This window comes from Gadus chalcogrammus, chromosome 22 (genome assembly GCF_026213295.1).
Source record: "Gadus chalcogrammus isolate NIFS_2021 chromosome 22, NIFS_Gcha_1.0, whole genome shotgun sequence".
NCBI lineage: Eukaryota > Metazoa > Chordata > Actinopteri > Gadiformes > Gadidae > Gadus > Gadus chalcogrammus.
The window spans coordinates 6667570-6680865 of NC_079433.1; the positions used below are offsets into that span (position 1 = coordinate 6667570).

Here is a 13296-nt window from a genome sequence, read left to right on the forward strand (position 1 = left end):
GAAATAGACTCAGGGCCTGAAGAAAAAGCAGCATGTGCATTTGTTCCCTTCTATGTCCAGTTTGCACCCTGATGGGGAAAAGATTGCGGAAGGTCATCCCTGTCTAAAGAGAGGGAGGGGGGAGAGAGAGAGAGTGAGAGAGACCACAGGTCCCCTGATACCCCTCATTGGATCCCCCTCTAAGGGGTTATGACTCACAGCAGTAGATACACACACACACACACACACACACACACACACACACACAACAGAGGTGGAAACGGATGCATTTATATCCAATCCTTGCTTCAAATAGAGCTGCCAGAGCTGACCTCACGGTTTGCGTGTGTGTGCGCGTGCGCGCGTGCGCGTGCGTGTGTGTGTGTGTAAGTGTGAAACACTCAGAACAAAGCAGTCTGTCCATAGCTACATCTATAGAAGTGTATTTAAACCCAACACTAGCCTGTACAAATGATTAGAGTTTGGGACTTGAGACAGAGCGAGGGAGATAGACATACACCTATAGAGAAAGAACGAGGGGGAGAGAGGGAGAGAGAGAGAGAGAGAGAGAGAGAGAGAGAGAGAGAGAGAGAGAGAGAGAGAGAGAGAGAGAGAGTGTGTGACAGCCACCACACACTCTGTCACCCATCTCAGACCTCTGTGTGTTTCCTGTTGGCTCAAATGGAGGCTGCGTGACAGCCCCTTGTGGATTACACCTGCCCCCAGTAGCACACAAACACACACACACACACCAAATATATATGATGTAGTAACCCCTCACACACACCACACATACCATATTATTTAAATATTTACACACATCGCACACACACCCACCATATAGGATGCACGTACAAACACACACACAATCACACCAATACAGACACCACACATAGCATATGTATAGATAATTTACATATGTACACACACACACACACCATATATATAAGACATATGGATGCAAACACACACACACACACACACACACACACACACACACACACACACACACACACACACACACACACACACACAGACACACACACACACAGATGCACATACACTGACACAGACGCATGCTCAAACACAAATGCACAGGTGCACGTACATGATTGTATGTCTTGGCTGTAGATACCCATTACATGAATCAATTCAAATACATTCAAGGGACAGTATCAACTAAAGCATAATTAGTAACGTTTTTTAATAAATACTTTTGAGAAAACGTTTCGTACCACTCACTAGTTGGTGAGTGGTACGAAAATCCCATCATATAAGATATTCATCTTTTCCAGCAGTTATTTCAATTTGAAGCAAACATTTTCCCCAACTCTGACATCTCCCACACTACCCTCCGGCTCTCACAGAGAGCACTGGATGCATATTCAAATGTTATTATTTTCCTGATCCCTGATTGGCTGATGAGGCTACGTACCGTCACAGGTGGGCAGGGCGTGGCTCCACCAGTGGTTCTTCTCACAGACCAGGGGCTCCTCGTGGCTCAGCCTGTACCCCGGGTCGCAGCCGAACGACACCGTGGAGCCGATGGAGAAGTCCTGTCCGTACCGGATACCGTTGACCGGGATGCCGGGGTCCAGGCACGAGTAGCTGTCCACCGTGACGCCTGAGCAGAAAGAAGGACAAAATAAATACAACGGTTGACATCAAGTTGTGTCATACTCATAAGTGTGTTTTAAAATGATTAATTTTAGTTTTTTGAAGAGACTTTTTTATTGTAATTAGTATAAAATACTTTGCTTGTCAAAAACAATTAATATGCTAAAATGTTCATGTATTTTTTCGAACAAAATACAATAAAAACATCAATATAAACACTATTCAAACCAACCAATGAACCCGATTGATAATCAATAACTGCATTGGCGTCGACTTACTCTCATACAATATCTTGAATCCGACGTTTGAGCGGCTGTTATCGGTGGTGAACAGCAGGTACAGGAAGTTGGTGGTGCTGAACAGGAACTGGGGCACCTGGGTGCCGTTGAAGGAGCCAATCAGAGGAGAGAGCAGGTTGGGCCCGTCGTGCATCTCCAGGAAGTCATAACCCAGTTCTGTCTGGAACCTGAAAAGCGGCGGGGGCCAGGGTTACGGGGGTAATGTTGTGTTTAAAACAATTCAAACAAAGAGTAAAACGCGTTCGGATACACTAAGAACGACACCGCTAGCAAGCCAGTCCCATTCCTTATCAGTTGAAAGTGATTTTCCCAGGGTTTTAGTCCTGCTTCGCTTCCATTTGTTCTCGCGCTCACGCCCGAGGAGAGCTCGTCGCCAGCCCATTGCGTTTAGTTCACCTCATTTTCACATTGAATGAGGCTTGAATTCCGACAAAAGCTGAATTCAAGTACGACCAAAAAATAAGGAAATAACTGGGAGCAGTGACTGCTTCGATGCCAGCTGACACGCTTCTTTCATAAATCATTTTGGGTTGTAAGAAAGGCCCGGCAAGTCCAAGCCACAATTATTATCGCTATTATTACTCGCACAAAAAACAAACATTAGCGGAAATGGAAAAATGTGCGGCTGGACAAATCTCCCTTTTATTTGGCTATAAACGCAATGCGGTGGATTCCGGGCGCGATCTTGGCCCAGGATTGTCTGTATTAACGTCCTGGCGGGACAACCTACTTGTCAAAGTTGATCTTAATGGAGCGTCCGGGCTCGGCCTCGATCACCCATTCACAGCTCAGGGAGTCCTTATAGTAGCCGGGCCAACCAGGGGACAGGATCACCCCGTTTGGAGCTGAGTAGTGGCCTCCACATGGTGCTGGGCGAGAGACATAGAGGGAAAGAGGGAGGGGAGAGAGAGAGAGAGAGACATAGAGGTGAAGAGAGAGGGGAGAAAGAGAGAGACATAGACAGACAAATGGGATAGATATGGGGGATGAGAGGGGGAGAGAGGGGGAGAGAGAGAGAGAGAGAGAGAGAGAGAGAGAGAGAGAGAGCGCGAGAGTGCGAGCGAGAGAGAGAGGGAGAGGGAGAGAGAGAGAGGGCGAGAGAGGGAGAGCGAGAGAGAGAGAGAGTTAGAGAGCGAGAGAGAGAGCGAGAGAGGGATGGAGATAGTAAGTGAGAGTGATGGAGAGAGAGAGACATATTGGGAGCGAGAGAGAGAGAGAGAGAGAGAGAGAGAGAGAGAGAGAGAGAGAGAGAGAGAGAGAGAGTGAGAGAGACAGACACACACGCACACACAGACACACACACACAAACACACACACACAAAGAGAGAGACACAAAGGATTGTGTTACTCTTCATTTTTTCCAACAGTGCCATTTACTTTTAAGGAGATGCGTTTTGTTAAGTGAAAAGCACTCTACATCTTAAGTTTGATCTTGGATGGGGCATGTTGCCCACTGTGCACATAACAATCTGGACCCCATGACATACAACCCAAGAAAGAAAAATCACGGCCCCAGAAGCTAATAAGCATTCATAACAGCGATTAATATACAGGACCGGGCGGCATTAACATACATATCGGATTCATACTTTGGATTTCGTTTTCAATTTGTTAGTAAGTAGGACGACTAATATTTGTAATATTAATTATTTCATGAGGGGTTCTCGATTCATTTATTTTTCCGGGGGTCGGCCTTTGCTCACAGGAAATAGCTGCCACCCTCGGGAGGGTTGGCTAGTTCCAGCTCAAGTAATTATGATTACAAACGCTAATGATAGAGATTGATTCGCCTGTCATTTAAATAAATGACCCCCCTCTTATTCCATCCCATGGCCTGGCGGTTCCCAAGCGACGGCCGGGGAGCAGGTTCACACGCAGGGGCTGCTTGGATAGGTTCTGATTTCCATTTGAAGCACGATGTAAGGTATTACTGTTTGTCGAGTTTGTTATGTGATATTATATCTGTTCTTAAAGTTTAGAACAGAAAGAGTGTCGTAGGCTTCAGCCTCGTCCATTATAAAAGGCTCTAGGCCACTACGATATCAATAACGAGGCTACATGGTCATAGAATTATGTAATATTACATTACTTCTTAGGCTTTGGCAATAACAATAATTTTACTAAATGTTAATTGTATAATATTAGATTGTAGGCCACGACCATAACATTAACGATGATAAATTGACATGTTTAATATTCTTTGTAGGCCACGAGAATAACAACAATGCTGCTGAACGGTTATTGAAAAACATTATTTTCTAGGTTACGAGAATAACAATAATCGTTCTAAACCGTAATTTAATAATTTGAGTTTCTAGGCCACGACAATAATTATATTGATGCAAAATTATAATAAAGTGTCAAATATGCTGGCGGAATCAGTGTGACCCCAGCAAGCAACAGAAAACAAAATGTTAGGATAAATATGAAAAAAAATATGAAAGTCTATAGATTATTATTGTCATTAAAGCTTTTAAGAAAAAAAACGTCCAGAAATATCGGCCCTAAATTCAACAACGGAGAGCGACGTCACTTGGGATCGCTATCCGCTTGGTGCATGGTTCAGACCGAAAACAACCTCGCCCCATTTCTGAATCAACTCCGACGTTAAAAACCCAGCCCGCCCCGAGCCCCCCCCCCTCCTCACCTTCACACTTGGGTATGGGTCCGCTCCACATCACCTTCCCTTTGTCCAGCTGGCAGGTGATGGTTTCAGCGCCCTGGGTCTTGATGAAGCCGTCCTCACACACCACCGACACCGAGCCGCCCAGCTGGAAGCTGTCTCCGAAGCGCCGGGCGTTGATGGGGATGCCCGGGTCGGGGCACTCGTTGTGGCCGAAGGCTGTGGGAGGAGGAGGAGCGTGGAGGAGGCGGAGGGAGGAGGGAGAGGAGGAAGAGGAGGATGAGGAGCAGGCTTGTCTAGTGGTTAGGGGGGTTTGGGTTCTAGGAGAAAGGTTCCGGGCTGGATAGCTCGATGTCCGCAGTGCGTTTCGCCCGGGGGTACCCTTGAGGTGGACTCCCGTAGCCCCTACCTGCTCCTAAGGTATCTCAAGAGTCTAAATGTGCGTCACTCAAATCAGTGCGATCGTATATTCAAGATCCATCTACTTTATTCTATCCATCGACTTCCTTCCAACACTGGACTCTGTAAACTCCGGATCTATCCACTGAAGCTCTACAATCTAAATCTATTCCCTGTGTGTATGGATACTCATTACCCATAGGAGCAAGGTTGTCATGGATCAAAATCGTTGTGCAATTCAGTAAAAATGTGTTGTCTCTTGTTAGCCAATCATTGGATGCAAAAACTGAGTTTTGTCCTTGGTGTGGTCAGATGAGCAAGAAAACTGTGACCTTTTTCATGTTCTGCCGTTACCATTACGGCCTGTCAGAGTCACCAGTTGAAGGAATTGTCCCCATGGTTTGCAAAGTGAAATATTAAAAGCTTTTCAGTCATATTCTGTCAAAACTAATGTTTCAAAAAAATGCCTTTCTTATTCTTTCAAGGCTTTATGTGGAACTGGGGCAGTTTTTATTCAAGGCTTTATGTGTCAATGATTCAAAGAGCAATCAAATAGGGAAAGCTATTTGTCTTTCAAAGATATGTGGTACACATACTCTGGTTTTTCAAAAATCGATACCTATCTTGGTCAAAGTACTTTTGGTAACTTCTAAGGTTCTCCAAACATTTTGATTTGCAGCATTGCAACAGATTTCAACTCTGCCACTTCATATCACCAGAGACCTCTTCACATTCATACGTATAATGCAGAGGGATATTACAGACAGAGAGACGGACAAACATACACACAGACAGGTTCATAGGGACATTTGTAGGCGGTGTTGGATGGACAGACAGGTTCATACATACAGCTGCAGGTGATGTTGGACAGAGAGACAGACAGACAGACAGACAGAAAGACAGACAGGTTCATACGGGCAGCTGTTGGACAGACAGACAGACAGGTGCATACGTACAGCTGTAGGTGATGTTGGACAGACAGACAGACAGACAGTCGGAAAGGTGCATACGTACAGCTGGAGATGATGTTGAACAGACAGACAGACGGACAGGTCCATACGTACACATGTAGGTGATGTTGAACAGACAGACAGACAGGTGCATACATGTAAATGATGTACGACAGACAGATAGACGGACAGGTCCATACGTACAGCTGGAGGTGATGTTGAACAGACAGACAGACAGACAGACAGGTCCATACGTACACATGTAGGTGATGTTGAACCCGCGTCCGGACATGGAGTGGTCCGCCTGGAACTCCAGCCGCAGGGTGTTGGTGCTGGAGGTCAGGTGGGTGGGGCTCTCGGCGCCCGAGAAGCGCCCGATGACGGCCACCTCGGCGCCCTCGCCGTCCTTCACGGTGAGCGCGTCGTACGGCGCCTCCAGGTCAAAGTCGTTGAAGGCCAGGTGGATCCGGGAGCCCGGCTCCGACTGGATCAGCCAGATGCAGTTCATGTTGTTCCCGTAGCCCTCCGGGTAGTCCGGGGACAGCACCGTCCCTGCGGGGGCCGTGAAGTTGGACATGCAGGGGACTGGAGGGGAGGGAGGGGAGGGAGAGGAGGGAGAGGGGGGAGGTGAGAGTGGGGGGAGGAGGGAGAGGGGGGAGGGATAGCAGCAGAGTTGGATGGATAGATGGAGAGGGATAGATGGAGGGATAAAGTTGGAGAGAGGAATGGATAAAGAGGGAGATGGATGGATAAAAAGGGTGAGATGGATGAATAGAGAGGGAAATGGATGGATGGATGGAGAAGGAGAGATGGATAGATAAAGAGGGAAATGGATGGTTATAGAGGGAGGGATGGATGGAGAGTGAGAGATTGACGGAAGGCGAGAGATGAGCAGATGCATATATGTATGGAGAAAATAGACGGACAGACAAATAGATAGATGGATGAAAAGATAGACATAGAGATGGATAGACGGTTTGATTGACAGGGAGGAAGGAATCACGTATAAAATAAGGAGATGCAGAGAAGAGGAAAGGAAGATAAAATAAAAGGGCCAATAAAGCAAAGGGAGGGGTGACCTAGAATGAGACTTCCTGTTAAATATGGATCACCATATTTACATCGGTCAGTAGACCCCCCAGGGCATAATGACTCCAGCTTAGTACCTATGGCAACCGGAAACAATGACACCAGAGCAATGAGCAAATGTCATGATTCCCTCCGTTGCCTATAGGTATAGTTTCATTCCACTTTCATTTCCTGGTTCTCTCACTCTTATTTCTTAACGTATGACTGCTGAACTTCTCATCAAAGTCCATCTCAAAGGGATCTATAAATTGCTGGAGACGACCCAGGATTCAAAAGACCGTGTAACATCCGGAGCCTGCCCACGGAAGAAGTGTGCTTATGAAAAATAAGACATGTCCCTTTGTGGACTGTAATGAAGCCGTATGTCTTTTTAATGGTGGAAAAGAACCAGTAAAGTCTGAGGACGGTAGCATGGAAGGACTGGCTGGCTGCAATGCATTACAGCTGGCCTGCAGAATATTATATTATATAGTATTAATGTTCAGGGAGCGGGAAGTCTGACCAATCTCTCGTTCAGACGGAGGTCAGAGCTTTGACTAATAGCATTCTGAATGCGGCAGATTTAAAAAAAGATGAACCGTTCCCTGTGTGGGGGACAACAGAGATCTGGAGGACTCTACATCCACTCTTGGTGGGAGATGAGGGGGGGAATCAGTATTCATGAGTGCAGCCCGGCTCTGGAAATTCATGTTCTGGCATTTCAAATGTGTTGGAACATGCCGGAGCACGGCGTGCTGGTGGTGTGGATGTGATAAACTCGGAGGAAAACGGTAATTTCTGTTGTGTTTCCAACATCTTCCAGTTTGTGTCGATTTCCATCAAAGACTTGAAGAATACGAAGGTAGCTAAATATAGCAGGGTGGGGATGAATTAATTATATTTTAGGTATAGGTACTTTCATGACAACTATTTTTTTATCCACACACGAACATTGAGTAGGACGAATTGTTCAGAAAGGAATATTCGTAACAATTGAACTTGAACTATTTGTTATGGATGTTCATTAAAATACCAGGGAAGACGTTGACCAACAGTTACCAAGCAACCGATCAGGACGTGGAGAGAAGTGACGTCATGCTTACAAATGCATATGGGGATGTTGGCCGACCACTGGTTGTTGTCCTGGCAGGAAATGGTTTTCTCCCCAATCAGCTCGAAGCCAAACTGGCACTCGAAGCGTAGGATGCCGCCGTTGAGGAAGCTGTCGCCCTCTCGTAGGCCGTACAGAGGCGTGCCGGGGTCTCCACAGCTCTCTTTGTCTATTTCTGTGTGTCGGAACAAACAAAAACAACAGATAAATAAATAAACCAACATCACGGAGGGGGTGGGGAGGGGGGGGCCTTCATATAGGGGGCACTGAAACCCGTCCACTCAGCTGTTTTTGGCCCGGGCCTCTGTAAATAAAAAGTCGGTCTAACTTTAAGAATCAATGTTTCCCTGATTTAGGAACCTTAAATCTAGAAGTCGAATGTGCCTTGGCGAGGTTGGGCTCCCCGGTGTAATGGGAACACATGGGGGCGATTCATTACAAGTAATCTAGGGTCCCGGCGAAACAGGAAACACAACGTATTTCCTGGTTCCCACAGTAACCCGAAGTAACCATGAAATAGATATACTTCACCGGCTTACCGCTACGTCAGCGGATCAAACCACACACATATATACATACGCTTGCTTGTTTGTTGATCAGAGCCTTCACACCCAAAGCACATTGGCAAGACAACATCACTGAGGCAAAGCGAGTACTTGGATGACCACCTGAATGCCCCAGCCTACAGAACCACGACTTGGGTAGGATAATTCTTTGTCTCTTTGAAGAAGGTAAGGGTCAAGAGGTCGAAGGTGGAACTGCTCAATCCGTTTCTATGTCTGTTGTAATAACACGCGGAATCTTTCCGTTTCAGATGCTTGTTTGTGATTGGCTGGAGCGAGTTCGCTCCAGCCAATCAAAAACAAGCATCTATTCGAGGAGGAGTTACAATGGGGGGGGGAAACTGTTGGGAAGGCCTGCCAGCCAACGTTTAGCCCTATCTCACCTCCCCTCTCTCCTCTAAGCACTTTCATTTTGCTGCTGGCCTACCCTCTCCTTTCTCATCCCCTCGCTCCTATTCCTCCACTCACTCCTGCATTCGGCTTTTATTTACAACAGCATGCACCCCAAAGGACGGTGTGCATGTCGGTCTGTTTGTGTGTGTGTGTGTGTGTGTGTGTGTGTGTGTGTGTGTGTGTGTGTGTGTGTGTGTGTGTGTGTGTGTGTGTGTGTGTGTGTGTGTGTCTGTGTTTGTGCTTCATTGTTGGTCGCTCAGTGTGTGTTTGCGTGAGTGTGCAATATTTGTGATGTATTGCATTAATTTCCATCATGACATTGTCTTTATGAGACCCACAGACTCAACCAATCACGGGCTGCGAAACACACACATACACACACCTTGCAGGGAACAAATTGCTTTGGAGAGTGGACCCACTGCCGGAACATTCCTATACTTCAACTAATCACAACTTGCAAAACACACACACACACACACACACACACACACACACACACACACACACACACACACACACACACACACACACACACACACACACACACACACACACACACACACACACACACACGCGCGCACACACACACACGCACACACACACACACACACACACACACACACACACACTCTCCTACATGTTACCAACCAACATACGAATCCAGCTAGAAATGTTGAGATTGCTTCTGCCACACACCAGACTTTCTATAAAATACATAGTATTGCTTTCTCCTTTTCTATCTATCGCTCACTCTTATCTCTCTCTCTCTGGGACACAGATATGCAGATACATAACCCCATTTAATTATATAAACAACATGTTGACTAAAGGGATTTAACTCATTGGGATATGTGTATGCGTGTGTCTGTGTACACATCCAGAGCGAGAGAGAGATTGAGAGAGAGAGAGAGAGAGAGAGAGAGAGAGAGAGAGAGAGAGAGAGAGAGAGAGAAAGAGAGACAGAGACAGAGACAGCGAGAGAGAGAGAGAGAGAGAGAGAGAGAGAGAGAGAGAGAGAATGCCTATGCAACTTGCATAATGTAGTGTATTTTATGTTTGCACATGAGTGCTATTCCACCCGCTATGTTTATTTCATCAACCTTCATGTGTATCCACTATTCTCCATAGAAGTTCATACACGCAGGCAGGCACACACAAGCAAGCACACACACACACACAGCTTGGTCACTGACATAAATCTGGAGTACTTAAGTAAGTGCTACATATTACAGTCAATGCTATATCATGCAGCAACGATCCGGTCACGAGGCCTGGTCCCTTTTTACCCCTCACACTTGCTTGCTCGATGCAAGCCGATAAAGAATGCAACAGATTACAATGTAGAATGAAGATGAGTTACGTTAGAGATGTTTTCGTCAGGGAAACATTTAATTTATCGAGGCATGACTAATTAACTTTCCCTTTTTGGCTGGTGAAAACATTCGGGAGCAGCAATGGCAGGGAGGAAGAAAGAAATAAAGGAAAAAACCAGGGAATATTTTTAAGCACAGATAGCTCGATAGCTAGCATAGCGGCCCATGCTAAAGCAGGGAGCCAGGAGTTTAGCAATGCGCGAATACTAGCAAGCTGCTGGAAAAGCGCTCGTTCTTATCCGCACACATCAATATAAGCGCATCAAAACCCAAACTAAAACAAGGAGAGAGAAAAAAAAAAATGCACTGAACGTACACAAAATGAAATAACAAAAAAATAACAATAAAATCCCAGGGGAGTCGGAGCAAGGGCGGGAGCGCCGTAATCTTTAACAGACGAGCGGCTTTACGGACCAGGAAATAAATGAGTTTTTAGTCGCTTCGATCCGGCTCCCAGATGTCGGGGCCCTCAGGTAAGCGTCTGGCGGTCCCCCCCCCACCCCCCACCCCCACTCCGGCCCCCCTTGAAAAGTGATTATAGAACTGTGATACGCCACGCGCTGAAGGCATCATACACGCATACGATAGCGCACACCTGCTGCATGGAAATCGGACCTTAGTCACGGCGACGGCTCCCGCTGCTGCTGCCTCTTATAGACCGTTTAAGTGCTGTTTCTTGTGTTCACTGCGCGTTGGTTTTTAAAATACTAATTCAGGCGACTATGGAAGATCAAATGTGTGGACAAGATGACGATGGAATGGTAAGCATGGTATTTATTTTCCAATTCACGGGTGGACTGACTTTGCTTCAGTTTCTCTTTTTGAGTCTATGTTAAGATGAACGTTTCGCTTCCAAGCGGTGTTAATTTCTTTAATTGGTTGCAACATTTCAACATTCAAAACATGACAAGCAAACATACTGCTTCTATAAAAAAAAACGTGCCTCGCATTTATAGTTCAAAAAAGGACTCGCTACTGCACACCAATTATAATATAATTTTCATTGCTGTACTCACGTTAATATATTCAAACCAAATGGTTCCCTTCCAATTATATTTTCCACGTCTTTTGTCTTGGACGCATGCCGGTGCCAAGGGACTGTATTTCTGTTCTCAATGGCTCTTAATTGTGTGTTACAGCATATTTCTGTGTGGTGTTTGAATTTCACCATGATGTAGCAACTAAATTCCTTAGTATCGTTTCAGGGATTGAGGTTTAAATACATTAAAAGTGTAAAAAAATGAAATGAAGAAAAACGTGAAGGGGAAGACAAAGAAAATTAGAAGGGATGAACCTCGATATAACATACGGTAAGTGTAATTTTCCCTGAGAAAATGAAATTCCATATGCAATTTTGAGATGACCTGAAAGCTGATAATGGAAAGGAACACACAATATGGCACAAACTCACACATGCATGCAAACAGGTACACATACACGCACACACACACCCACACAAATATTACAGTGCACACAAAAAGGCTTACACCAGAATTCATAATAGTTAGAGCTGTAAAGCAAAAACACTTTTCTGGTCATGCTGTAAATGAATATTTCATGAGTTCATATTTCAACTTATGAATGAAATGTTCTTTAACGGAGTGTGTGTGTGTGGGTGTGTGTTTGATGAAGTGAATCCTGCTTCTTATCTGGATCCCACTGACACACAGTTCTAATGCAACCATGCAGCCACACACACACACACACACACACACACACACACACACACACACACACACACACACACACACACACACACACACACACACACACACACACACACACACACACACACACACACACACACACACATCACTGATCCTTCAGGTGCATGGAAAACCTAACATAACTCTTGGTCTCGCTTTATTTATTTCTGTCCAAGCTGGCAGAAACACCAACCCCCCCCCCCCCACAGGGTCAAACACACAGTTAAATCCCACCTTGACATCCTCCCCGCCAATAAAACCCAGCACCTACAGAAAATACGTATAAAACCATGAAATACGGCAGGTAAATCCAAATTAAAATCTCAAATGTAGGAGTGATTGAATACGAGAAGGAGAGTAAAGGAGAGGTGAGGAGAGGAGATGAGTAGCGAGGAGGGAGAAGATGAGGAGATGAGTGGAGAGGAGAGGATGGGAAAGGGAGAGGAGAGGGAGAGAAGACGAGGGCCAGGAGAAGAAGGGACAGAGAAGGAGAGAAGAAAGGATCGAGTGGAGAGGAAAAATAATGCAAAATGAAAAGGAAATAAATGACCAAAGCGAGAGCCTCAACCTCAGTCATAGAGGCGGCTCCATGGCCAACTCCTCGTCATGCCTCCTTCTACCATCTGCACCACCACCGCCCTTCGCCACCGCCATCACAACCACTCGGAGGAACACGACTCTGTTCGTCTCCACCTACAGCAGCTGGTGCCACCGCCTACTGCACGACAACAGATTACAAACAAATAAACAAACTCGCATCCAAAACACACCTGCTGATCCAGGCGCCTGCAGCTGATTAATACATGTGGAACGGTGCTCCTTGTTAGTGTTGCCATTTCGCCTGTGCCTGCCCACCAGCGCCCCATTCCACTCTCAGCCATTACGGACGAAGAGGGTGATCTCTGTCTTGTTTGCCAGCGATCAAGACGTGGTGGCTCAGTCGGCCCGCGGTTAGAGCAGCCAGCAGTGGGCTGTCACTTGGGTAAACCTGGGAATCCATGCCCAAGCTTTTCCTTGTAAGGCACACTTTTTCTTCCGATTCCCGCCAAAACTATGACGGGCGAAGGTAAGTGAGATGGCAGGGTGTGGAAGTTTCACAAACTATTTATTTCGGTCTTCAAAACAGGCGGAGGAAGTCGCCGGCTGGCGTCAGTCGCCAGGCCTGCCTGGGAGGGAGCTGACAGGATACTCAGCGATGTTGGACTCCCATTTTCT

At 46.1% G+C, this 13296-nt stretch overlaps 1 protein-coding gene across 1 annotated transcript in view; it reads right to left on the minus strand.

The window, feature by feature from the left end:
* The window catches only part of LOC130376229 (CUB and sushi domain-containing protein 3-like), a 387391-nt gene that overhangs the window by 87653 nt on the left and 286442 nt on the right, over positions 1–13296 (minus strand). The window contains exons 15-20 of the mRNA XM_056583449.1: positions 8039–8221; positions 6126–6452; positions 4543–4737; positions 2626–2764; positions 1875–2062; positions 1415–1603 (exon numbers count right to left, since the gene is read on the minus strand). Coding sequence (XP_056439424.1) covers positions 1415–1603; positions 1875–2062; positions 2626–2764; positions 4543–4737; positions 6126–6452; positions 8039–8221 — 1221 coding nt within the window. The remainder of the gene's footprint in view (positions 1–1414; positions 1604–1874; positions 2063–2625; positions 2765–4542; positions 4738–6125; positions 6453–8038; positions 8222–13296) is intronic.